The sequence below is a fragment of the Nothobranchius furzeri genome, chromosome 4, assembly GCF_043380555.1.
Source record: "Nothobranchius furzeri strain GRZ-AD chromosome 4, NfurGRZ-RIMD1, whole genome shotgun sequence".
Lineage (NCBI taxonomy): Eukaryota > Metazoa > Chordata > Actinopteri > Cyprinodontiformes > Nothobranchiidae > Nothobranchius > Nothobranchius furzeri.
Genome location: NC_091744.1, coordinates 80,550,536 through 80,576,102, shown reverse-complemented (window position 1 = coordinate 80,576,102; position 25,567 = coordinate 80,550,536). Strand labels below are relative to the sequence as shown.

General features: G+C 46.3%; 3 protein-coding genes and 2 non-coding genes across 7 annotated transcripts; 4 read left to right on the top strand and 1 right to left on the bottom strand.

Annotated features, from left to right (window-relative positions):
- Nucleotides 1-531: 531 nt before the first annotated feature.
- Nucleotides 532-4,130, bottom strand: commd9 (COMM domain containing 9). 2 transcript variants are annotated; one of them, XM_070550490.1, is made up of 7 exons: nt 4,019-4,130; nt 3,266-3,386; nt 2,968-3,084; nt 2,749-2,888; nt 1,954-1,988; nt 1,625-1,728; nt 532-1,447 (listed from the first exon to the last, which is right to left on the bottom strand). In XM_070550490.1, exons 2-7 carry the CDS (start codon nt 3,317-3,319, stop codon nt 1,310-1,312), a joined length of 588 nt encoding a protein of 195 aa, XP_070406591.1. In that variant the 5' UTR covers nt 3,320-3,386; nt 4,019-4,130; the 3' UTR covers nt 532-1,309. The 2 variants fall into 2 exon arrangements, with proteins under 2 accessions (XP_070406591.1, XP_015820587.1); XM_015965101.3 differs by lacking the exon at nt 4,019-4,130 and adding an exon at nt 3,749-3,888.
- On the top strand, nt 3,703-14,367 carry sh3gl3b (SH3-domain GRB2-like 3b). Of its 2 annotated transcripts, XM_054733344.2 has the most exons (10): nt 3,703-3,839; nt 5,168-5,236; nt 5,309-5,381; nt 7,593-7,736; nt 7,816-7,949; nt 8,037-8,195; nt 11,592-11,695; nt 11,862-11,986; nt 13,271-13,324; nt 13,939-14,367. In XM_054733344.2, the coding sequence occupies exons 1-10, from the start codon at nt 3,795-3,797 to the stop codon at nt 14,148-14,150; spliced, it is 1,119 nt and encodes a 372-aa protein (XP_054589319.2). In that variant the 5' UTR covers nt 3,703-3,794; the 3' UTR covers nt 14,151-14,367. The 2 variants fall into 2 exon arrangements, with proteins under 2 accessions (XP_054589319.2, XP_054589320.2); XM_054733345.2 differs by lacking the exons at nt 5,168-5,236; nt 5,309-5,381 and having other exon boundaries at nt 3,717-3,839.
- Nucleotides 14,368-16,394: 2,027 nt separating this feature from the next.
- zgc:114188 (40S ribosomal protein S17-like) lies at nt 16,395-25,498 on the top strand. The gene is made up of 5 exons (XM_015965105.3): nt 16,395-16,478; nt 18,707-18,858; nt 22,297-22,402; nt 23,130-23,195; nt 25,269-25,498. The coding sequence occupies exons 1-5, from the start codon at nt 16,476-16,478 to the stop codon at nt 25,344-25,346; spliced, it is 405 nt and encodes a 134-aa protein (XP_015820591.2). The 5' UTR covers nt 16,395-16,475; the 3' UTR covers nt 25,347-25,498.
- LOC129153696 (small nucleolar RNA SNORA71) lies at nt 22,731-22,856 on the top strand. Its single transcript, XR_008559671.1, has one exon. It is a non-coding gene; the product is annotated as a small nucleolar RNA SNORA71 (small nucleolar RNA).
- LOC129153697 (small nucleolar RNA SNORA71) lies at nt 25,062-25,189 on the top strand. Its single transcript, XR_008559672.2, has one exon. It is a non-coding gene; the product is annotated as a small nucleolar RNA SNORA71 (small nucleolar RNA).
- Nucleotides 25,499-25,567: the final 69 nt, after the last annotated feature.

The following is a 25,567-nucleotide window of genomic DNA, read 5'->3' as shown; positions in this document are numbered from 1 at the left end:
GTAGTCTAAGCGTGAGGAGATGAAGGTGTGGAGAACTGTCTCAAGTTCAGAGCGGGACAGAATGGGACTCAGCTTAGCAATGTTCCTGAGATGGAAGAAGGAAGAGCGAACAAGAGAACTGACATGAGAATCCAGGGTGAGAGCTGGGTCAAAGGTCATGCCAAGATTCCTGACAAGGTTTGGTGTGAGAAGCAAGCTGACCAAGAGAGTCTCTGACTTTGGGAACCAGCTTGTCTGGGGCACAGATGAGGATCTCAGTCTTATCTTCATTCAGCTGAAGAAAGCTCCCACCATCCAGGCTTTGATAGCGTCTAAGCAGGTGTGTAACAGCTGCAGCTTAGACATCTCATGGGGCTTAAAGGAGATGTACAGTTGGATGTCATCTGCATAAAGATGGTAGGAGATTCCTTTGAAGGCGCTCAGGATGTGCTGCAGAGGAAGCAGATAGAGGAGGAAGAGCAGAGGTTTTCTTAGAACATTTTGCTTTAAATCATGAGATGAAACTATAATTGCAATAAACTGGAACCTAAATCTCATCAGTTGACTTTTATTACAGAAAAAGGCAAATTATTTTTGTCACATAGTTTAAAAATCGGTTGATGCTGAAATGAACTTAATTATTAGTAATATATTGTGACGACCACTTCTGTTTTTATTAGTATTTCTATTAGGCTGGAATGAAGCTGCTAATGTGTCTCAGAACCAGTGAGATTTTCTTTAATGACATTTATAGTTGATATGAAGGCTTTGTTGGTCCTTGGACAACTTTTATTGGTTTAATAAACATTTTCTGTGCCCTGGCAGACACGCCGGGATACTGGGATCTGGAAGATGTTATTAAATCTTATATTTGGGTATTGTACGTCTGATTACGAGGATGAGTCTTTGTTGATCAGAACGACACAAAAACACATTCAGGTTTGCCTTTTTTAACATGTTTAGAACTTCCTGTCTTCAGACAGAATGGGATGTTCTGATACAGGGAACAGGAGAACAGCAGGAACCCAAACAGATGAAACTATGACGATTTCCTCTAGCAGGAGGCAGGAAATGATCTGCCCGCTGGTCTGATTAAAATAAGCACACCTGGGAAAAAATATGTTCCTGTGCCACGTTCACCAATACCAAATAATTTCACAAACAGACGTGACTGGACGCCTCTCACACAAATAATCACGAACTGCTTTAACGAGCAGACTAGCAGAACAATCCTCCTCCAGGAGCCTCAGAAGAACGACAGAGGAGTATTTAAAAACAGGAGCTCTGAAGGAAGACTCGGGTCCAAGCAGGATAATGGATCGGATCCGTCTCACTTCCCAGCCACCACAGACAGCTGGTCTCTGATACGTCCCAGTCCGTCCAGGATTGTGTCCAGAGACTCCCTGCTGAGCTCCACTGTCACCGTGGAAACAGAGTCCCCATCTGCAGATGGACACGGATCCTCCATCTGGAAAGCAGCACACACTTGATCAAAGGTAATGTCACACACAACACGCGTGTCTCTGGTCTCAAGTCTATATCAATAAAGATCGAGTTGAGTTGAGTGTGACAAGCATGACAAAGATACCAGCAGGTGGATGTCTCTGGTCAGGTGAACTCACCAAGTTTAGGTTCTAGTTCTCACCTTTAGCTGGACCAGGCAGGTCGGCACCGCCACCCGGCTGAGCGAGTCCGAGCTGGACACCAAGTCCACTCTCCAGTCCAGGTCCTGCAGCTGAGGGAGGGACACTGGACACAAAAACACAAATATGTATGTTTTTGCTGGGACACCTGGTCCAGAAACACCTGACCAGAACCTATATGAACTTTGACCTCAGAATTAAGGAAGCAGATAAAGTACACATTATAATTAGCTACGATAACTAGACTTCCACCTTAAAAGTTCAAAAAGCTTAAAGTGACTCAAACATCAGAACCTCAGGACCCCACAGAACCAGGTGTAACTGGACTCACCTTGATGACTCAGAACTTCAGACCTCCACTCTGGGCTGAAAAACAGTAGACGATACATGATGTCATTGCAGCCTGTGGCAATGACATTCTACATTAACCAATCAGTTGAGGGCAGCATCTTTCCCAGGGACACGACAACCAACTCAGACAGCGCCTGGGTTCAAACCAGCAACCCACCTCCTGACTCCTGAGCCTTTCTACATTTTATATTCTAAACTATTAAAACTACGATGGCAAATCTACAGAACAAGCTAGCTTTTTTCAGTAAGTGACCTGGTGACGACAGCAGAGGCAAAATGACTGCTCAGCAGAACTCCTCCAGGCTTGTTATTGATGGAGATAACACATCAACGTTGCAGAGAGTCAGTGTCAGCTGTGCTGCTGTTAGCCAATCAGAGGAGAGATGTCCACATAACAGGAAATAAGACTCCAGATCCTGTCGTGTTAAGCGCTCCTCTGATGTGGCATTCTGCTCGTTCCTCTAACAAGAGTACGACTTACCAGGCATTCGTTCCTACTAGACCACTGCAGATGTATAGATTAAATCGGTGTCCCACACCTTTAAGTCCTATATTTAGAAAAAGGACGTTTTGCATCTTCTTTAACAGTTTATGGTGGACTGCCCCATTGACTGACACCCGTAGCGGTGAGTACGTCCTGTTGTTTGTTGTCTAGCAGAAAGTGGAGACAGTTTGAAAGACAACCGTAGATCCCACACCGCCACTGACTCTGTCCAGGGATCGTGGACGGACCATATATTGACATATATAGGATGGTTGCCAGGCTACCACTGACCCGTTTTCCAGCAGGATCTTAGTGATCAGGTTCTTCAGGCTGGAGTGGAAGTACTCAGGAAACACAGCCAGGATCTGGTCTGGAGAGGTGAGGTTCTGGAAGAGGACGTGATGAGACAGAGTGTGGAGGGACTGGGTCAGCTGTAGGACAGAAAAACAGACTGGATCAGAACCACAGACAGGATCAGGGATGGGACAGAACCACAGGTGAGGGGGCTACCTGAGCTGCCTGTGCTGCTGGGATGCTGAACGTGGCTGCGGTTGTTTCTGTCAGCTGACGACTTGGACCTCTGTGGCTCTGAACACAAACATCTCTCACTGCATCTTTAGTTGGAGCCTGGGGGGAGACACACACACACACACACACACACACACACACACACACATATATATAAAAACTACGTTTAATCTGAGGTCTGTTTCAGTGACAGCCTCTCCAGATGAAAACACTAAAATCCACAGATTAGTATTCTGCTTCAGATTACAGATTAAAACTCAACAGAATCATCGATGAATACCTTTAGAAGAAGCTGCAGGTTGGTAAAATCTTCTGTCGTTACATCGGCGGCCATATTGTCAAGTGACAAGTCATGTGCTTCGCTACGACTGATGGGAGATGAAGTCCAAAGAAAACGTTCACTGAAAAAGAAAATCATCAAATGTGAAGCTAAATTGGGAGAACGTCGATGGAGAACACACCGAAAACGACTTCAATCAGAAAACTACAACTACGGGCTATGAAATGACGGAATCGCGAACAGAACAAAAAAGAGTGAAAACGGCAAATAACATCTTTATTCAAAATATATTTATTGCTTTGAGACAATAACATGAATTATTATAACCCATTATGAATTATTACAACCCACTTTTCTAGCAAAGTTACAAAGATTTCATAAAAACATAAAAAACTTGCTTAAAAAACCTCCTAAACCGTTTCCGGTCAAGATTTCAGATTCCGGTGGGGTGGGGGGCACCAGAGGCTGTTTGCTACAGAGCACCTGACTCGGGCTGCGGGCAGTCGGAACCCGGTACCGTCACTCCGTGATGTCTATCTCCGGGATGAAGAAGCAGTTCCGCAAAGCCAGCCAGGTACACGAGCCGGGTCTGTTCGGAACCGAACCGTCAGGTGGTTTTAGGACTCGTCTTGGTTCTGACAGAGTGCTGAGACACGAGGCCTTCTCCAGTACCGAGCCACCCGGGCCTCGTGAATGAAGTTCTGTAATAACAACAATAATAATAATAACAACAACAACAATAATGTGGAATACCTTGTTGAATAGAAATAAACGTTTTCTTCTGAGTTCCGTACCAGATTTAAACATTTTGACTCATTTATTTTAAATATCTGCTCTGATTCTATAAAGTCACAAATTCTGCTTTTGAAACAGGAACGAGTTTTTCTGGAGGAAGATTTAGGATGAAACACGTTTTATTGTCACTTCCTGGATGAGTCAGCAGGACTTATCCTGGTTTTATTGCTTCAGGCTTCAACCAATTACTTTTTCAGTTGCTTGATTACTTTTATGTAAAATTGATAATTTGTTGTTGTTGACCAAATAAAAATATCTATATCTAAAAAAATATATCTATCTAAACTAGAGTTTAGCTGCTTTTTAGATTTTCCTCTGCTGTCTGTCCTCTGCTGTCTCATCTGTCCTCTGCTATCTCATCTGTCCTCTGCTGTCTCCTCTGTCCCCTGCTGTCCCCTCTGTCCTCTGCTGTCTCATCTGTCCTCTGCTGTCTCCTCTGTCCCCTGCTGTCCCCTCTGTCCTCTGCTGTCTCATCTGTCCTCTGCTATCTCATCTGTCCTCTGCTGTCTCCTCTTTCCTCTGCTGTCCCCTCTGTCCTCTGCTGTCTCATCTGTCCTCTGCTGTCTCCTCTTTCCTCTGCTGTCCCCTCTGTCCTCTGCTGTCTCATCTGTCCTCTGCTGTCCCCTCTGTCCTCTGCTATCTCATCTGTCCTCTGCTGTCTCCTCTGTCCCCTGCTGTCTCCTCTTTCCTCTGCTGTCCCCTCTGTCCTCTGCTGTCTCATCTGTCCTCTTCTGTCCCCTGCTGTCCCCTCTGTCATCTGCTGTGTCCTCTCTCCCCTGCGGTGTCCTCTGTCCTCTGCTGTCTCGTCTGTCCTCTACTGTCCCCTCTGTCCTCTGCTGTCTCATCTGGCCTCTACTGTCTCCTCTCTCCCCTGCTGTCTCCTCTGTCCCCTCTGTCCTCTGCTGTGTCCTCTCTACCCTGCTGTCTCCTCTGTCCCCTCTGTCCTCTGTTGTCACATCTGGCCTCTGCTGTCTCCTCTGTCCTCTGTTGTCTCCTCTTTCCTCTGCTGTCTCCTCTTTCCTTTGCTGTCCCCTCTGTCCTCTGCTGTCTCATCTGTCCCCTGCTGTGTCCTCTGTCCCCTGCTGTGTCCTCTGTCCCCTGCTGCAGCGTCTGAATGAGAGGTTGACGGGAGCTGAAGGAACTAGGATGGACGACGACTTCCAGAAGTTGCAGAAGGTAAACGTGACCCGGGCCTTAACTGAAGGACTGAGATCAGAACTGGGTCTGACCTCTTGTTTTGTCCATCAGAGCGTCTCAGTGATCGACGCCCTGGTGGCTGAGCTGCTGTCCAGAACCACAGAACTCCTTCAGCCAAACCTAGGTACCATTGTGCTAACAGAACCAGAACTCATCGTTAAACATCTAAATCAGGTCAAGTCTTCTGTTCCGCTGGTGAGCAGCAGCTCAGTGGTGGAGTGGGTTGCTTCATGATGGGAGGGTTGTGGTCTGATTCCTGCTCCCTCCAGGGGCACTCTGCTGTTGTCAGATATGAAAATCTCTCGCCTTTCGGCGAAATTTGCCATTTTGAATCCAAAATGGGTCACCTACGTGATTCGTGCAGATCTGATGAGAAAATATTTCGGGGGGTAGTTTATGTATTTAGCAGACGCTTTTGTCCAAAGTGACTTACATGTGATAATCTGCATGCTGCCCTTGAGGCTAACAACAACAATAACAACAACTTGACATCAGTCATGGAGAGGAGGGAACAAGGAGTGGACAGTAGTGAGGGGGGACGGGTGCAGGGAGGGTGCTAGTTTAGAAGATGCTCTCTGAAGAGCAGGGTCTTCAGGAGTTTCTTGAAAATTGAAAAGGAAGCCCCTGTTCTGGTAGTCCTTGGAAGGTCATTCCACATTTGTGGAACGATGCATGAGAAGAGTCTGGATTGTCCTGAGCGTGGTGTAGGCACTGCTAGCCGACGATCCTGTGATGAGCGGCCGGACCGAGACGTAAGCCTTTGCAAGAGGATTCAGGTAGATGAGAGCCGTACCATCTCGGACTTTGTATGCTAGTGTTAGCAATTTGAATCTGATGCGTGCTGCTAGTGGTAGCCAGTGGAGCTCAATGAACAGAGGGGTGACGTGCTCTTTTTGGCTGATTGAAGACCAGACGCGCCCCTGCGTTCTGGACCATTTGAAGAGGTCTCACAGTACAGCCTGGAAGACCAGTTAGAAGGGCATTGCAGTAATCGAGGCGGGAGATGACAGTAGATTGCACCAGGAGCTGGGTGGCATGTTGTGTTAGGTATGGTCTGATCTTCCGTATGTTATACAGCGCAAAGCGGCATGAACGAGCAACAGAGGCAACATGATCTTTAAAGGTCAGGTGTTCATCAATCACTACACCCAGATTTCGAACTGCCTTTGAAGGAGTCAGAGATAGGAAGTCATTTTGGATTGAGATATTGTGCTTTATGGATGGTTTTGCTGGGATGACAAGTAGTTCAGTTTTAGAGAGGTTGAGTTGGAGATGGTGGGATTTCATCCATTTTGATATGTCAGAGACAGTTTGATATTAGTGCAGAGACAGTGTGATCGTCTGGTGGAAATGGCAGATAGAGCTGGGTGTCGTCTGCATAGCAGTGGTAGGAGAAGCCATGTGATCGAATGATCTCACCCAGTGAGGTGGTGTATATGACAAAGAGAAGAGGTCCTAGTACAGAGCCCTGGGGGACTCCTGTGGCAAGATGGTGCATGGTAGAGGATTGTCCAAGCCAAGATGCACTGAAAGATCGACCTGTGAGGTACGACTCAAACCAGGCGTGTGCTTTCTCTGTGATGCCCATGCTAGAGAGTGGACAAAAGGAAGCCATGGTTGACAGTGTCAAATGCAGCCGATAAATCGAGCTGCATTTGTGAGGAAGGCTTTTCCATTTTTAAGATGCCCTCGACACCATCGGTCAAAAAAAATTAAAATAAAACTGTCGGAACCGGTGACGCGTGACCCGCATGAACGCAGCTCATCTGGAAGTCTCCTGTGATTAGTAATCATCATCATCATTTATTAGACTTCTAAAGTTACTTTTTTAGGCACACAAAACGAGAAGAATCATTCATTCACTTATTCATTCATTCATTCACACTGATGGTGAGCTACATGGTAGCCACAGCTGCCTCTTTGAACTCCACCACAGTCAGGTGAAGTCTCGTGGCCAAGGACCTGGGATCAAACCAGCAACACTCCGTTTACCGGATAACCCGCTCCACCTCCTGAACCTGCTGCTCCTACATAATTAATAAACCAGTTCGATAAGATGCTGTAGGAATGTCAATCAGTTGCTGTTAACCTGATCTGGTCCAGAACCAGGATCCAGTTGGGTCTGGATCTCTCAGGATCAGAGATGCAAATAGGTTCCTCCTCTAAAGAACCGAACATCTGGAGAAGGTTCTGGTGTAAAGACTCAGGGACCAGGTCTAAGCTGGAACACCATGACCTCTTACTCCTCAGACAGGTTCCACTGTACAGAAGTTTCATCAGGCTCTACAGAGCTACACTCACCAGACTTCACCTGAACATTTGTGTGTCTCTCCAGCATACCGAGCAAAAGTGGGCATGCTCAGTACCGTGTCCAGGATAAGAGGACAGGCGAGGGCGACGGGATACCCACAGACAGAGAGGATTCTGGGAAACTGCATGGTGTCCTACGGCCAGCAGCTTGGAGCTGCTTCTGAGTTTGGTACTGTTTGGATCTGGTGATTGGATCTGTGATAGGAGTAAGGAGTAAGGGCGTGAGTCAGCTGTTTGTTTCTGTGTAGGTGGGGCTCTGACTGATGTGGGCGGAGCTCTACAGCAGATTGGACAGGCCAGGGATGCTCTAAACATCACCGTGAAACAGACTTTCATCGACCCGCTTCAGAAGCTCCATCACTCAGAGCTGAAGCAGATCAAGGTGAACCAGACTCCTGGAACATCTGCTAACACATTCCGATGGAGGAGAATCAGTTTCTTCATGTGGGTTATGTTCCATCTGGTTCAGTTCCAGCTGAAGAAGCTGAACAGCCAGCGGCTGGATCTCGACTATAAGAAGAGACAACAAGGAAAAGTGGCAGCAGGGGAGTTGCAGCGGGCTTGGGACAAGTTTAGCTGGTCTACAGAGATGGCTGAGAGGAGCATGTTTGTTCTGCTGCAGAACGAAGTGAGTTTAAACTTCTGGATGTTCTGGATCAGCTGGTTACCATCGGTAACCAGTACCAAGAGTAACCAGTACCATCAGTAACAAGTACCATCGGTAACCAGTACCATCAGTAACCAGTACCATCAGTAACCCGTACCATTGGTAACCAGTACCATGAGTAACCAGTACCATCGGTAACCAGTACCATTACTAACCAGTACCATGAGTAACCAGTACCATCGGTAACCAGTACCATGAGTAACCAATACCATTAATAACCAGTACAATCGGTAACCAGTACCATGAGTAACCAGTACCTTCTGTAACCAGTACCATTAGTAACCAGTACCATCGGTAACCAGTACCACGAGTAACTAGTACCATTACTAACCAGTACCATGAGTAGCCAGTACCATCTGTAACCAGTACTATGAGTAACCAGTACCATCGGTAACCAGTTCTATGAGTAACCAGTAGTGATGGGACGAACGACACTGGCGCGTCAGCACAGTGTCGACTGCACAAGAGTGAAACCTCGTATCGGTGCGTGTCGCTGTAAGAAAATATCATGTGACCGACACAGGAAGTGTGTTGTTTGGATGTGCCACGCCAAATTGTGTTTATAAGGAAACAAACTGTATCGACATGTTGCGGATTTGTTGGATAGAGTTTTGCTGTTGGATTTTGGATTTTTCCTTACCCTCACGCTCACTTTTCTCCGCTGACTTCATGGATCGTTCCAAGAAGTTTTCCCCAGTCTGGAATAATTTTGATCTTTTGACGCCAAAAAAGGTAAATTGTTTTCTCCATTTGGCAACGTTTACTGTTATTTCTGTATTTTAAATGTGTTTGTAGTCTTTCTCTGGTAAGAGGCTTACATTGTTTTCAGATAAATTAACTATTTATTTTATTGTAGGTGAAGTGTCTGCTCTGCTCCACAGAGCTGTCTTACTCCAATAAGAGCACTTCATCAATGCTGAGGCATTATAGAGCTCGGCATGGCAATGATGAATTGGTAGATACCCCAGGTATGTTGAAATTATCACAAAAAAAAATCTGAATTGTCAAAAATAGTCTATTACACACCCTCTGAACACAGTTCAGGTATGAAAACACATTTCTTTGTGAATATTTGTTTATTTATGTGTAAGTTTGTCATGTGATAGTAAACCAATGATTAACAGACTTACTTCCAATTTATTTGTTAGGACACAATCTCTGGAGACACCTTGATATGGAGGTTGAGGAGAGCAGGATGACCTCTAATACTACAGCCAATTCCATAATTGAAGTCCAACGCTACCTGGCTGAAAGAAACACCATGAACACAAGACCCATTACAATATTGGAAAAATAACCAGAATTTATATCCACACCTTTATCAACTCACACTTCAATTCTTCTGCACACCATCTTCATCTGTACCCTGTGAATAAGTTTTCTAAGGCAGGGGAACTGGTGTCTTAAGAGGAGAAATCGCCTTGGAGCAAACACACTGCAGAAACTTTTGTATCTTAAATAAAAATGCATAAATGAATCCATATTTAGTCTTTTATTTTGTATGATCTAACACAGAGGTTAACACATTTACATAAGTTAAAACTTTTACTTCTGATTTTTATTCGACACATTCAGAAGATTTAACATGCCAACTCACTGTAGCATTTACACAAAGGTTATAAACAAATGTTAAACTCATTTCATAAACAACTTAACTTAACAAATTGAGTAAATCAAATTCCATAATGATATAATATTTTGATTACAGGAAATTAAATCTTGCACACCTGGTGTGGGTTTGCAGCATGTAAGCTTTTCCATCTTATTTACCTGCAATAATTTTAGAAATACTGCAGGTGTCACTATTGAATGACCAACACAGTGTCAATACAGTGCCGACAGTTTGTCTAGTGTGTCAATGCACTCCTTGAGGTATCATCATTCCATCACTAGTAACCAGTACCTGTCACGATACAGGATGGTAGGACCCAAAATGCAGGAATCCAAGATGACACGAGGCAGGTGATAATATAAAGAAAAATCCTTTATTTTGAAGGATGAACCAAAGAATAAATCCAAGGCAGGGAGCCAAAAGTCCAAAATCAAAACTAGAGACAAAAACACTGGAGACTAGAGAAGACTGACAGAATAACCACAATGGGACGACACAAGACAGAGACAAGACAGGGCTTATATACACAGGGAGGAGTAATTAGGGAAAATGGCAGCAGGTATGTGGAGTGAGGGCTGGAGGGAAGACAGGTGAATATAATTATCTAAATGGGAAAACAGAAACAGAGGAGGGCAAATAAACCTAAGACACAAAACTAAACAATTATCTAAACACAGAGGGAAGGGCTCACACACACACACACACATACACACACTGACACATATGTAAACTCACACACACATACACACACTAACACACACAAAACACCAAGCTGGGGAAGGACACGCACACACACACAAACACCGAGCTGGGGAAGGACACGCATACACACATACACACACACACACACACACACACAAACAAACACCGAGCTGGGGAAGGACACGCACACACACACACACACACACACACACACACACACAAACACCGAGCTGGGGAAGGACATGCATACACACACACACACACACACACACACACACACACACACACACCGAGCTGGGGACAAAGAGACTGGAGCTACACCTGGAGGGGCTGGGGATGACTTAATGAACACCGGACCTGAGGGGAATGATCAGAATGGCTACAACAGAAGACACATAAGTGAGACGCAGAAAAAGGACACATGAGGGCGCTATGAGACACAAAAGGGGAATAAAGAGAGGGATGGAGAAACATCAAGAGACTCATGAGTGAAGACGCAGACCATGACAGTACCATCGGTAACCAGTAACATGAGTAACCAGTACCATTAGTAACCAGTACCATGAGTAACTAGTTCCATCTGTAACCAGTACCATTAGTAACCAGTACTATCTGTAACCAGTACCATCGGTAACCAGTACTATGAGTAACCAGTACCATCGGTAACCAGTACCACGAGTAACCAGTACCATCGGTAACCAATATCATTAGTAACCAGTACTATGAGTAACTAGTACCATCGGTAACCAGTACCATCAGTAACAAGTACCATCAGTAACTAGTACACCAAGTCAGAGGATTTAAAGTTTCAGAAAAATAGCTGTTTGACAAACTATTACTGTGTGTGTGTGTGTGTGTGTGTGTGTGTGTGTGTGTGTGTGTGTGTGTGTGTGTGTGTGTGTGTGTGTGTGTGTGTGTGTGTGTGTGTGTGTGTGTGTGTTTAAGTTCTAATGTATAACAAGTAAATATTCTGGATGTCAGAAGGTTTTTACTAACTTCATGTCTAAGGAGTTTCCAAACTTCTCTAATGTTTCCTCCTGCAGGCGGATCTGGTCAGTCTCCTGGCTGCGCTGATCTCTGGGCTGCTTGACTTTCACCGAAACACCCAACATATCCTGCTGGGTCTCCATGGCAACCTGCAGGCCAGGTGGGTGTTTTGTCGTCAGGACCACGATGCTGTGATGGAATGAAGCCATCCTCTGAATTGGACGAATCTAAATTTTATGATTTTATTGTTTTGGTTTGTTTCTGTTTGGTTTTATTTAAACTTTTTGTTTGTTTCCTCTAAATGTTGTGTAAACGCTGCCCACCAGACTGACTGCTGCCAGTAACAAACCGGAGCGACGGTTCAGGTCCAGAAAGGTCCAAGTCCAAGGAGACCACAACAGCATTATCGGGTTGGATCATCAGCCCTCAGACCCAGCTTCCACGTCCTCAGGTCACAGAAACGTTTGTTTCAGTTGAAAAAGTAATCAGCCCAAACATCATGACCCCTGACAGGCTGAAACCCCTGGTTACCATAGTAACAAGCAGTGGGTGGAGTCTTTCAGACAGCAGGTGAACTTCTTGCCTCAGTGGGAGGTTTTGAGCCACGTTAACAAGAACCAAACTGTGATGATCAGATGGCTGCGCCAGAACCAAAGCTCTGTAAGATGTTCCTGGTCCACAGAGGTTAGAAGCTACTCACCAGCAGGAATCAGAACCTTTGGTACATCCCAGTCCATTTGGGTCCACGTTGGAGGATAATAAAGAACCGCTGGAGGAGCAACCAGCTGGACTCAAGAATCTCAGCCCGGTTCAGACTGCAGGCAGTGGCGGATTTAGCAATTTGGGGGCCCAAGGCGAACACAAACATGGGGCCCCCTTGCACTAAATTTTCGATAATCTTATCTTTAACTGGATTTGTGAAACTCTCCCCTCTTCTGACATGAGCTATTTTCACTTTTTATTAGTCCTCCTCTTTATTCATGTCTTTCTCTCCCTTTGAGTGCTTTCTTCTTCCTGTCAGTGCTCCTGTGCTTTTGCCTTTGTTTTTTTCCTTTTATTTTCCATTTTGCTCTATGTTTTCCTCTCTTTGAACATTTTCCATTGTCTTTCCTTTCCTGCTTCCTTTTGATGTTTACATAGAAAAATGACGTCACTTTCAGAAGTGAAGATAAAAGCTTTTTTAAAGCAAGCTGCTGCTTTCTGTTATTGGAGCCACCAGGATAACTCCATTTCATGCTTCATGTTTTGATTCCCGCTTCGAGTTTGTTACGAACGCTCCCGCCTCTCTTCTTCTTCTTATTTGTGGTCTTGTGGCACCTGGCAAACAACGATTTGGCGCATTACTGCCACCAACTGGATTGGAGTAGAATGACTACCAATCACTTCCTGTTTGTGCATCGAGTCTTAAAGGAATAGTCCATTGTGGCATTAACAGAGGGGTGCCAGCAGTCATGGCTAGGGGGCCCCCCAACATAGGGGGGCCCCAGGTGGCCACAGATCTATACCTAATGGTTAAACCGCCACTGACTGCAGGGGAAGTTCTGAACAAACAAGTCTGATTCGTGGAGGCGCAGCTTCAGAACCTCTGGGAGCCAGGCACCTCCAGGAGTCCAGGCAGAGATGGGTCAGGGCTTGTCTAGAAGTCATAAAGTTCTGACTCATCATTTTATCTTTACTCAGTTTAATTTGGACAAATAAGTTTTTCCTTTAAATATTTTTTATGTTCCGTCTGCAGGAGAGCGACACCCAGTGGTACCGTCTGGACTCAGCAGGCCCATCTCCGACATCAGTAAGAAAACAGCATTTCTTCCTGTTGAGCTCCGAACATGAGGTCAGAGCTTCTCGCTCAGCTCAGTCAAAGCCTAGAGAAGTTCTTCTGTTTGGGCTCGGGGCAGCAGTAGCTCAGGTGGTAGAGCGGGTTGCCTCATGATCGGAGGGTCATGGGTTCGATTCCAGCTCCCACCAGGGGTATCCTGCTGTTGTGTCCTTGGGCAAGACACTTCACCCAACTTGCCTGTGTTAGTGGTGGTCAGAGGGGCCGACGGCGCCAAATGGCAGCCTCGCCTGTGTCAGACCTCCCCAGGGCAGCTGTGGCTACAAGTAGCTTACCATCACTAGCAGTGTGTGAATGTGAGAGTGTGTGAAAGCGTCTTTGGGGGTCTAGAAAAGCGCTAAATAAGTTCAATGCATTATTATTATCAGATTCTGTGGGTCAGAACATGTTTGTAAATCCACCAATAGAAATGCTCCTCTGGAGGGAGGAGCCACCTGTGATTGGTCAGACTCTGTGAGTCAAAGCTAACATCTGGAGCAGCTGTTTTCTCATTGGATTAAAAGGTTTTGAAAACCTCCGGTCCGGTCCGACCCACTTTAGCCATGACCTTTTCTCTGGTTTCCACCCAGCTGACAACAATCTGGTCCTGGACCAGCCCTGCTGCCGGGCCATGTACTCCTTCCTGCCGAGCCACGACGGTGAGCTGGAGTTCAGCGAAGGCGACATCATCCTGCTGGTGCGCCAGGTCGACGCCAACTGGTACGAAGGCTCACTCGGCGCCAGGTCAGGGCTCCTTCCTGCCTGCTATGTGGATGTGCTGGTGCCTCTGCCGTTACCATGACGACGTGTCATCAGACATCACCCTTTCACTCCAATAATATGCAAGTTTATAGTTTCCTGTTTGTCTGGAGGGAGGAGAGGGTTCAGAACCGATCACAGTACCAGGCTCGGTTCTGAAAAGCCTGTAAATGAGAACTAAACCAGCAGAACCAGTCAGTGAAGAACAGGGTTCTTCTGCTGGTCCACTCTTGGTTGTTTCAGTTCATTTGGTTCTGCTCAGCTCTGATGGTTCCACCGCATCATCCCCTCTGAACCTTGGTTCTGTTGTCTGTCTGCTGCTGTGTTTGGATCCTAGTTCTGACCCGGGTCAGACTTTAGTACCCAGACGTCTTCATGGTGGGTCAGAACCAGCTCAAACCGTCAGCCCCCACCACCGTGTTGACAGCTGGGATGAGCTGTTCGGGCTGCAGTGCATTCTGGGTAAACATCTTCACTTTGGGACGATGCGCTAGGAGAAAAATTTCCAAGCTGAGGCGATATGTCAATGTTTTTTGAATCAGCTGGTCGATCTTTCTGATTGTAAGAACCATCCTCACTACCTGTTTGAGGTTTTTAGTTTTAGATGATGACCCTCTGGTCGACCAGATGTTCTGCAGGTTTCTTCGTGTGCTAGGAAGTCAGCAGAAGGACTCAGGGTTTTCCAAATGGAGTCCGAGGCGGGCGGATCCAGGTTTGATATAGAAGGACTTTTAAGAGCTGATATTCTCTGGGGGATTTTAGAAGTTTTCCACTGAAACGTGACGAGTTTCCTCTGTGACACGTTTGGATTCATCTGGGAAGAACGAGAGGTTGAGACCTGCAGAAGGAGCTGAGATTTCCTGATGTTCTCTCGACCCTAACCGTCCTCTGAGAACCAAGCTGCTGGGCTGAGAAGATGACTGCTTGTCCAGAAGGTTAGAGGGTTGTAATGAACATGTTCATCATCATAACATGTAACAGGTGTGGTCAGGTGGATTTACTAAATCCCACATGATGGCTGTTCCTGACGCTTAGGTCCATGAATGAGAAGACATGCAGTAATCATGGATGTCCCTTAATGAGACGCTTCAGGACACCAGCTGTGTAGATCTTTGTTTTACACATGAAGGAAGCAGCTTGTGTGAATCTAAAATGTTTTTATTCAGCAGGACCTTTAAATCTTTTCCTTTTTCTCCTTCAGGAAAACATCTGATTTGTTGTGGGATGTTTGATTTTTCTTGGTGTTTTTTAGTGTAAATTTTTTTATTTGTACTTTTCTCTGTAGAAGTAAATTCCTGGAACATATCTGACGAGATCTAAATGTCTTCTGGGTGACTTTGTAGAGGTTTGGGGGACTTTTGCCTATAAATCACTTCAGATTTTTGCTGTAAAAACTCAGAATGTTCCTTTTTAATAAACAGATTCTTTGATCCGTACTCAGTTATTTAAAGGTGCAGTCGACCTACCTTTTGAAGAATAAAGATTCAAACGTCCAACTTCCTCAGCCTCAAAAGTCTGAGCAGTCGTAGTTCTGATCTAACGCGGTCCTGGTTTAGTAGACATGTTTTTACCCGACGGTTGGGCTGCTGGCTTTCTCTGAATCCACCTCCACACTGTCAACATTAAACCGGCGGAAGTTCCCCTGGAGTGCAGAGCTGCCTGTGAGGAGCATGCAGCGGACACACCGGCGTGAATGGTGACAGGTGTGTTGATTCATACTACCTGCACTCAGGCAAGATTGATTATGATTATATTTCATCTTACAAGATTGTACTGACAAAGTACTTGTGTCTGAGGCGTGGTGCTGGTACACAGAGAGTACAACCTCTACAGGATATAGTGAATTTTTTCATTCCATCAAAAGGTAGGCATGATGATGAAGGCAGTTTTCAGATTAAACATAGTGACAGCAAATAGTCTGAATCCGTTTCAGGAAGACAACGAGCCAAAGGCTCAGTGAAGAGGCTCCATCCTGCAGATCTGATCAGTCAGCTGTTGGGTGGTTGGCATGCAGGCTGATAAAGGAGAGGAAGAATTAGAACTTTTAAGAGTTCCATGTGAAGGAAAACAGGACCTGAAACGAGAAGTGACTAAATATTTTTAAAGAAATGTTTCATAAATCACAAAGGGATGAATACACACTAAAACTAAATTATGTTAATGACATAAAACAATTATTCCATAATTTGTTTACTAAAATACAAACAAGGGGAGTAAAACCTCAGAAGTCGTTCAGCGTGGTTGAGCTGTGAAGTTTCAGCCTGGGGCCGACAGGGGGCGCTGTAGCCAAACAGGCATACTACTTCCGCCGGAGCGTTTAAACTTTTACCGGAAGTCCTTTCGGTCTCTTCTTCCAGGCCGATCCAACATGGTGGGTGATGATTTCTTCTCATTCCTTTTTATCTAAAACAATCCGAATGTTTCAGCCGTTATAAACCACCGATACGGACGTTAACGGATACCGAAGCGTTCCGTCCGTTCGGAGGTGGTTATATTACTGTTGGATGACTCAAGCCGACTCCGTTATTTGTAATTTAACTGGACCACCGTTGGGCATGACGAACCCCGGTGTCGGCTCAGGTTTTGATCCGTAAAGGTGAAGGAGAGGGCTCCTGCTTCTGTGACAATTACCGTGTAATAGGTTACCGGTAGCTCTCCGTTAGCCCGAGCCCGGTGGTATCCGGTTCAGTCTCCGAGCGGAGCAGCCGAAGGGCGGATGAGAGCTCGTGAGCTGTTGCAGTGCCCTGCTGCAGGTAGAGCTGTCAGGTGTGAAGCCCTCTGCACGAACACCTGAACTAACTTTCCTGGGGCGCACGGACAATGGTGAGGGCGCTGAGCACCACCAGCAGGCAGGGTTAGGTGTCCTGCCCAAGGACACAACAGCAGAACTGTCAGAAGCCGGGATCGAACCTGCAACCTTCCGATTACTGGACAGCGCTGCCTGTTGAGCTGCTGCTGTCAGTAAGACTTTAATGAACTAACCTAAAGTCTAGTTTAAAGAATAAAAACTGTACCATGTGCTGTTCCAAATATTCCCACACAGTAAGGTTCAGAACACTTCATAGGTTGTAACGAACTAGAATTAGTCATTTGTTGTGTCTGCAGCATATTTACGGAAGTCAAAAGCTTTTTAACAGCTCGTGTTAACATACAGACCCTTGTTTGGTAGCAGCTTACAAGTCCTGCATCTTCTGAACTTGAGGTTTTGGACCGTTTCTGTTTTAATTTGATTGCAAGAAGTCCGAATCCCTTTCAGTGCTGCTGTTTGGGTGTAAACGTCTCCCATCCTCATAGGCCTGTGGCTTGGGGGTGCTCCAAAGGTTCTCAATAGGATTGAGGTCAGAGAGGATGGAGGCCACACCATGACTTCTTATCCCCGTAGCAACCACTGATGCAGAGGTATTCCTTGCAGCATGAGATGTTGCATATTTGTGCATGAAAGTAATTTTGTTACGCACAGTTCTTCCTTCTGCACCAGGAAAGAAGGTGGTCAGTCAGAAGCTCCGCATACTTGGCAGAGGTCATCTATACACCTTCAGGGACCCTGAAAGGTCCTCCCGTGATTCCGGCCCTAAATAGGCACCAGCTGCTTCAAAGATCTGTTTGCTGCTATGTAATTTCATTTTAGCAGCTGCTCTCTTACGGATCTGGCAGAAATATTTCCTCAGTGTGCCTTTATCTGTACAAATCCATCTGTGCTGTGAATCTGTCACAAATCTCTGAATAGTGCGATAATCACTCTTAAGTTTCTGCTAAATATCATGTTTTCTCTCTCCAGCAGCAGACATCCCACATTGGTTGCTAACTGTGGTCTGTTTAATAACGTGGAACATCTTTCTTGAGTAGTTTGTGCTTTATTAGCCACACCTGGTTTCAGTGATCCTAAGAGCCCTGAGATGCAATAACATCCATGAGTTTAAAGAGCAAGTCAACCCCTACCAGAGTCTAACTCCACTCCCACTTCATGTTTGAAAAATGCAACGCATGCTGTTGCCTGGCAGACCGAGAGGGCGGAGCTGCTAACAAATACACACACACACACACACAGGCTCAGGACAGCATTGTGACATCATAATGTACCAGATGACATCATAGCATACCTCTTAGCCAATAGCGGTGCCAGATTTAAATTAGAATACAGTGCAGAGTTTTTACCTGACAACGGCACAACTGCCAGTTTTAGGCAGAATATTTAAATTTTAACTAAGATGCACTGAAGTGCCAAATTATTGACGACACGTGTCTGCAGCACGATTAGAAACTCGTTTATTTAGTTTATCAGCAAAAAAAAAGTTTATTTGGGGGTGACTTGCTCTTTAATCAAAAACCAAAAGATCTCATCTTTGTGACGCTTAAAGATTCTTTCCTGTTGGCTCAGTTTCACTTCCAACCGTGGGCTGGACCCCCTGAGTCCATATCTTGGATCAGACCGGGTTCTGGTTCTGAAAGCATCTGGTTTAACAGGGAAAAGGGATGGGCTGTGATAGAATTAGAGATCTGCACTTAAATGGTTCAGATCAGAACCAGAACACAAGTTTTATCTGGTAACATGTGGGACGCCTTCAGCTGTGAGTAACAGATGACTCTTTTTATCTTCAGGGACGAGTCAGGACCAAGACGGTGAAAAAGGCCGCCAGAGTCATCATCGAGAAGTACTACACTCGGCTCGGAAACGACTTCCACACCAACAAGAGGGTGTGCGAGGAGATTGCCATCATCCCCAGCAAAAAGCTCCGCAACAAGATCGCCGGGTAAGTGTGTGTGTGTGTGTCTATCTAAAACCAGGTCATCTTACCCACGGGTTTCTGCCCTCCCCCACATGCTCAGACACAATTGACCCTTTGCACCTATGTCACTGATCACATGGGTCCATCATGGAGGACGGCAACAAGGAATTACAGGAATATTCAACAGAGATGAAGTGATGACTGGGGGTCTACCTGGTTTCTGCCGGTTCCAGCCCAGTTCCCTTGTGGGCAGGTGGGGCTCATATGGGCCATTCCCATCTGTACCGGGTCGGCCCGGGCCGGGTAGCGTAGGTTGTTTACATATCTGGGTGGCCTGGAATTTTTCCGGGCCAACCAAGGCTCATTCTCAGCCCTCTTCTCGAGGGGGTCTGCTTCAGGCCGACCAGGGCCAACACACCCACTGCTGACAGCAAATTCACACCTTCCATTAGAGCAAGCCTCTGATTGGTGGGTAGAATCAGCCCACATGGGCTTAAGGCAAGGATGTGTGGAATCAACCGGGCCAGGCTGGGGCCGACTGGGGCTACCCGGCCCGGGCCGACCCGGTACAGATGGGAATGGCCCAATAGAGAGCGGTGTTGAAGCCTGATTTACACGTATCCATCTGCTTGGATATGGAGACACGCGCCATTGTCGGTGCGAGGGCGCTCTGGTGGGCTCCCGGAGGCTGAAACAAGGACCACTACTTGGTGTGGCTCAGTCCGACCGCTGTTCCCAGGGGCATGGTTCAGTATTTTCCCTCTACTTTCTCCCGAATTTTAGTCCGTTGGGGTACCTGGCCAGGCTGAGTCGGGCTGAACGCGCTTTGATTGGCCACTAGAATACCTCCGCTCAGCCAGCAGCTCACGTAGTGCACACACGAGGAGCTTTTACCCCCCGTAAGGCTGAAAATGTCAAGCTGGTTAGATATTCACCTCAGCATCTCATGAGGCAGGAAACTGAAAATCAGGTGCACGCAGCGAGCTATCTGCAGAGCTAATGGTCATTCGAGGCCATTTGCTCAGCAGATAGCTCTCGTGTGTGCCAGGCTTTAATGGTTGTTGCACAGATGTTGCAGCTTTTCTCTCCCTCTCTGGAATATCTTTATAAGCTGTTGTCCGATTCACTCGCCGCAGGAGTTTGCTTCATTCATTCTAGCCGTTGTTTACGTCCCGCCCGACGCTGACGTGCACGAGGCTCGGCTCGTGGAACAGATATTGTGGGTGGAGCGGACGTACTCGGACTCCCTCAGGCTTCTGGGAGATTTTAACAAAGCCAGTCTGAGCCAGGAGCTTCCCAAATATAAACAGTATATTAAATGCCCAACCCGAGAGGAGAAAGCTCTGGACCACCATTACAGCACGGTAACCGAAGCCTATCACACAGTACCTCGCCCTGCGCTCGGACTTTCTGACCACGTGACCATCCGTCTGATCCCAGCGTACAAACAAAGGCTAAAACTCTCCAAGCCTTTTGTGAAGTCAACCAAACCGTAGAGCAACGAGGCTAGATGAGCTTCACACCTGCTTGGAGACCACAGACTGGGAGGTAATGAAGGTCACCTCTGACAGTTTAGATGAGTTCAAAAAGCCCCGGGCCCTGATGGTGTCTTCTGCCACTCTAAAGCACTGTTCTGAAGAGCTGGCCCTGTGTTTATGGGCATTTATAACTCCTCACTAGAGGCTTCTCGTGTGGAGGCAATCTGCAGGTGGGTCACTGACATCCTGACAGACAGGTCAGACTGGGGAAGAATGTCTCGGACCTGTGGACCATCAGCATCGAGTCTCCTCAGGGATGTGTTCTCTCCCCTCTGATCTTCTCCCTGTACACCAACAGCTGCACCTCCAACCACGAGTCTGTCAAGTTTATCACGTTTACAGACGACACCGCTGTCATCGGACTCGTCTCTGATGGGGACGAGTCTGCCTACAGAAGGAGGAGGAGTGGCTGGTGTCCTGGTGCAGCCACAACAACCTGGTGCTAACCACATAACCCTATCTGACACCCCCATCACAATGGCTGACTAATGTCTCTTCCTGGGCACCACCATCACCCAGGACCTCCAGTGGGAGCCCACCATCACCTCCATCATAAAAGCCCAGCAGAGGATGAACTTCCTGATGCAGCTGAAGAAATTCAGCCTATCAGCACAGTGGATGAGGCAGTTCTACACCGCAGTCATCCTCACCTCTTCCATCACCGTGTGGTACGCTGGAGCTACCATGAGGGACCAGAAGAGGCTGCAGCATGTTGTACACTCTGCTGAGAAGGTCATTGGCTGCTAACTCTCCTCCGTACAGGACCTGTACACCTCCAGCAGGGTTCCCCCAGCGCTTTATAAGCCTGGCGGTCCGCCAGGCTAAGCGTCATGCCCCACCCTCCCCGACCCTACCGTGTCCGCTGACACGAAAGGCGCACGCAGTGAAACAAAAGTAGGGCCCTCCATCAGCTGATACTGGTGAGAAACAGCTGCGGATCGTGTGCACGCACCATTCCCACCCCCCGCTGTCACGGACGAGCAACTGAACTCAGAATTCATACACCAAGCCCCCCCCCCCCCGCTCTGATGGTCCAGTCCGACAGGCTTTACTCGTTTTCTGGGGGAACCCTGCTCCAGGATGCAGGTCGGTTCACAGCTGACCCGTCTCACCCTAGACACAGTCTTTATGACTCGCTCCCATCTGGCAGGAGACTCGGATCCATCCGGACCAGAACCTCTTCCCCTCTGCTGTTGGACTCATGAATGACAATCGTAGACCTGCCCACTCCAGCTGCTTTGATCCAGTCACATGACCCTGTGTTGTCTGCACCTGAACTGACTCGCTCTGACCAGAACCTACACTGACTTGTATAAAATAGCTGCTTTATTATCATAATTTCATTGTTTATTTCATAATTCTAGTTTTGTTGATGGTTTATTTTTCTTGCACCGCAGCAGTTCTCTAAAGTGATTCTCGCGCTTGTGGCAACGAAACCTGCAGACTGGCATCAAAACTGTGTCTTTAAAATTCATGAGCAACATGTGAAATCTATGGCACGGATCAAACGGGATCAGGAAGCAGCTTTTGTCCGCTCATAAGCCTCGTTTAGAGAACAATGCCGCCAAGCCGGCATCGGGTATCCTTGGGTTGTTAAGAAGTGGTCAGACTGGCGGTAAAGTGGTGCAGTCGTGTCCTTTTTACAAAAGATCTTTGCAAGATCATGTGCAGCCACACGTCCGGTGTAGCGGTAATATTACTACCAGGCTTGGCAGCAGGAATGCCGCAACATTTCCGCATCGCCATGCCGCCACGGCACGTTCTTGAGACACGCCGTGGCGGCAGTATTGTGCTGATTGGTCGGCACGTGTGTCTTCTAAAAAGGGCTACAGACATTAGGCAGTAGGAGACCCATGGCCCAGAAGTAGATGGGCGTGGCCTAGGCTCTCTTTGTGGTCAGACTCAAGGGTTTTATCTCCTGCAGATATGTGACACATCTGATGAAGAGGATCCAGAGGGGTCCGGTCAGAGGAATCTCCATCAAGCTGCAGGAGGAGGAGAGGGAGAGGAGGGACAACTATGTCCCTGAGGTCAGTGAATACCTCTTAACCTGTGTGGTTGTCAGTGATGTTCCTGCTGCAGCACACCTGTCTCTAATGATTTAATCACCTCCTCCTCGAGCTGTGTTCTGCAGAGCCCTGATTTAAATCAGGTGTGTTGTTTCTGATGGAGAACTGGAGCTGGTGAACTCTGCTCTCTTTTTAATGTTTTTTCTGCTTTTCTAAAAACCAGTTTGTTTTAAAATGAAAGGGTTAGGTCAGCATCAACAGCTGTTTAGGTAATCATCAGCACGTCCTCTGATCTGGGATCTGCCGTAGCTCAGTTGTCCTGAGCTACGTCTTCACATTCGTTAGCGTGTCCTGTATCGAAAGTGATCATGGTGTGTTTGTCTCCAGGTCATTGATAGTACAGGAACAGCAACATGAGAGCTTTCCCGTGTTTAAAGGACTTCCTGTTCCTCTTGAACCCTGACGCTCTCAGACAGACGGGCCCAATCCCAAAACTCACGCTGACACACTCACACCAGCAATTACTGGCACACTTGTGTGTCGCGCACTCGAAGCCTTACAGCGCACTTTCTCCAAGTGCACTTAGCTGAAGACCGCAGGGCGAGTGTTGGGATTGAGCCTGTTACCGTAGCACACTTTCTGGAATGTTAGCAACGCTTGCAGCTGGATTAACTTGGATTACTGCCAGCTCAGGGCAGGAGACTGATGGGTTTTGGAGTAAAACTCTGGCTGTTCTTCACCTGTGCAGGTGTCTGCTCTGGACCAGGAGCTGATCGAGGTTGATCCTGACACCAAGGAGATGCTGAAGCTGCTGGTGAGTTTTCACATCTGCTGATAAGTTAGTTACATTAAACTAGGGTTGCACAATATATCGTTATCGCGATATCAGCATGCTCAATATGCATATCGCAAAGAACAGATAAATATCGTAATGAATGGTCAGCTCAAATGTTTGCTACACATAATGCATTCTGTAATTCACACGAAAGTATTACATTTTTTTTAACAAATCAAATGGAGCTCTTCACCCATTTGGCCAATTGGGTGGGTTCTCATAGGTTAGAGTCCCATCCCCAAGGCAGACGGCCCTTAATTTTGATGGTTAGCAAACACCTGAGTTAGCTAAGTTCTGCTCTTTCTGCTGATTCTGCTTTTCCCGGGATCCACTGATTGCTTTTTCTTGTTTATTTTCTTTTTCCCTTTCCTTTTCACATGTTTTGCTTTTCTCATTTTTATAAGTTTTTTTATTTATTTGTTTTTGATTATTTTATTTTCTAGTACATTTTTTTTATCGCAAGTAATATCGTCATCGCAATATTGATCACTGTTATCGAATATTGCAGGTTTTCCTAATATTGTGCAGCCCTACATTAAACTTTATTTAACCTAAATAATCCAAAACATCTGTCAGCAACCTTCTTTAGAATAAATGTAAAAAAAAAAAAAAAAACGGGCTTGCCTTTGGTGTCACGGAAGCATCCAGATTACACTCGTTGGGATTAGGATTAGGAGCTGGAGGCTGCCTATGGGGTGTTGGATCCTGGCAGCCCCAATCCAGATATGCTAAATTATCAGATTATAACTCTGGAAGTACAGAAACATTTCAATTGGCTCATCAGTTTATAGCATCTGTTGTCATGGTAACCATGTTGCTCCATGCTTGAAAAGCTGGTTAGCTCTGAGATGATGCAGAGTTTCAGAAGGAAGACTGTATCAGCAGCCGTACACCGAAAAGCACTAAAACCGCTGCAGAAAAAGATCAAAAGTTGCTTTTCTCACTAGTTACATATCTATGGTTGGTGCTATTGACATCCTGATTTTCCCCCAGGCCCTTCCATATCAGAGCAGGGCTGTACAGTGCGACGAAAAAAACTGTATTTTTAAACGTAGCACTGGTGCAATGTCTTTGAATTACTCTTTTCCCCTGAACTTTATTGAACAAAAGTAAGTTACGTGTAAGAAAAATGCTTTTTACTGGCGCACAGCGTGGAAATCTGGATCCAGTGGAGGAAAATAAAGGAACCAGCAAAGGTACAAAGGCGGAACCGGTCCAAAGTCACGCAGATTGGCTAATGCTAAAGCTAACAGGCAGCAGTCTCATGATCAAGTGGCGCACAGAAAAAAATATGATGATGTAAAACTAAGAAAGACTAAACTCTACAAGCTGATGAAAAGTCCCCACCATCCTGTTGATTCTGCATCCTGCAGCGCTATGGATCAGAACCGCTCCAGATACGAGTCACATTTGCAGGAAATACGGCAAGCCGTTGTAGTATCTAACTCACAAACACTATTTTTGAACATAATTTAAACTTGATTATTGCCAACCTGTACATAATAGACATGCCACCATTACATTATTAGCAGCAGAAATTAAATGTTATTACCATTTCCAATACAAATGCATGTTAATGAAATGCAGTATATGTTACTGGATATATTTGTGTTGTTTTGTCTAAGATGAGGTTATTAATACAAACCTAAAATGTTACTGACATGTATAAATATCAGATGGAAAAAGGGAACTAAACACCAATCTAATGCATATTATTGAGCCTTTTAGAATATTTGGCCTTTAAAGAAGTGAGGCAGTTGAATGCACAGAGTGCATGGGCTGGCGCATGGTCAGGATACCACCACCTCTGCCTCAGTTTGAGCCTGGAAAACCCCTACACACACACCCTGTATCGAAAGGTGGTCTCAGCGTGCTCGTGGCTGAGGTCATTATTAATACAGGAAGATAAATCTGAGAGAATTCCCGTGTTTGGAGGACTGCCAGTTCCTCTCAGACCCTGATCCTCTCAGACAGATTTTCCCTGAACAGGTCTCACCTGTCGAGCTGCAGCACAGATCTCAGACCAGCCTGTCTTTGTCTCTTGTTCTGCAGGACTTCGGCAGTCTGTCCAACCTGCAGGTCACCCAGCCCACCGTCGGCATGAACTTCAAGCAGCCCCGAGGAGTCTGAACGTCTTATCTTCTAATAAAACCCGTTTGGGACAAAAAGCTTCTGCTTTCTGCGTTTCTGTTCCACAAACGGGCTTTAACTTGTTTTTTATTTAATGAACCGTAGGCTTGTGGGCATCAAAGGACAATAAAACCCTATAGTCTGATCATTTAGCCCTGGAGTGGGTTTGATTCCTTGTTTATTTCTCTACGTTTAATTTCTTCAGACTGCAGCAGGAAAAC

What these genes read in the sequence shown, in the direction of transcription:
- commd9 (XM_070550490.1), bottom strand. Translation starts at nt 3,319, where the DNA reads ATGGCCGCCGATGTAACGACAGAAGATTTTACCAACCTGCAGCTTCTT. An exon ending in CAGCAGCACAGGCAGCTCAG is followed by an intron (nt 2,889 to 2,967) that starts GTAGCCCCCTCA and finishes TCTGTCCTACAG; the next exon opens with CTGACCCAGTCCCTCCACAC. An exon ending in TGAAGTTCTGAGTCATCAAG is followed by an intron (nt 1,729 to 1,953) that starts GTGAGTCCAGTT and finishes TTTTGTGTCCAG; the next exon opens with TGTCCCTCCCTCAGCTGCAG.
- sh3gl3b (XM_054733344.2), top strand. Translation starts at nt 3,795, where the DNA reads ATGTCTATCTCCGGGATGAAGAAGCAGTTCCGCAAAGCCAGCCAG. An exon ending in CAGAGCTGAAGCAGATCAAG is followed by an intron (nt 7,950 to 8,036) that starts GTGAACCAGACT and finishes CATCTGGTTCAG; the next exon opens with TTCCAGCTGAAGAAGCTGAA. An exon ending in CATGGCAACCTGCAGGCCAG is followed by an intron (nt 11,696 to 11,861) that starts GTGGGTGTTTTG and finishes GCTGCCCACCAG; the next exon opens with ACTGACTGCTGCCAGTAACA.
- zgc:114188 (XM_015965105.3), top strand. An exon ending in CTCCGCAACAAGATCGCCGG is followed by an intron (nt 18,859 to 22,296) that starts GTAAGTGTGTGT and finishes TATCTCCTGCAG; the next exon opens with ATATGTGACACATCTGATGA. An exon ending in GGGACAACTATGTCCCTGAG is followed by an intron (nt 22,403 to 23,129) that starts GTCAGTGAATAC and finishes TCACCTGTGCAG; the next exon opens with GTGTCTGCTCTGGACCAGGA.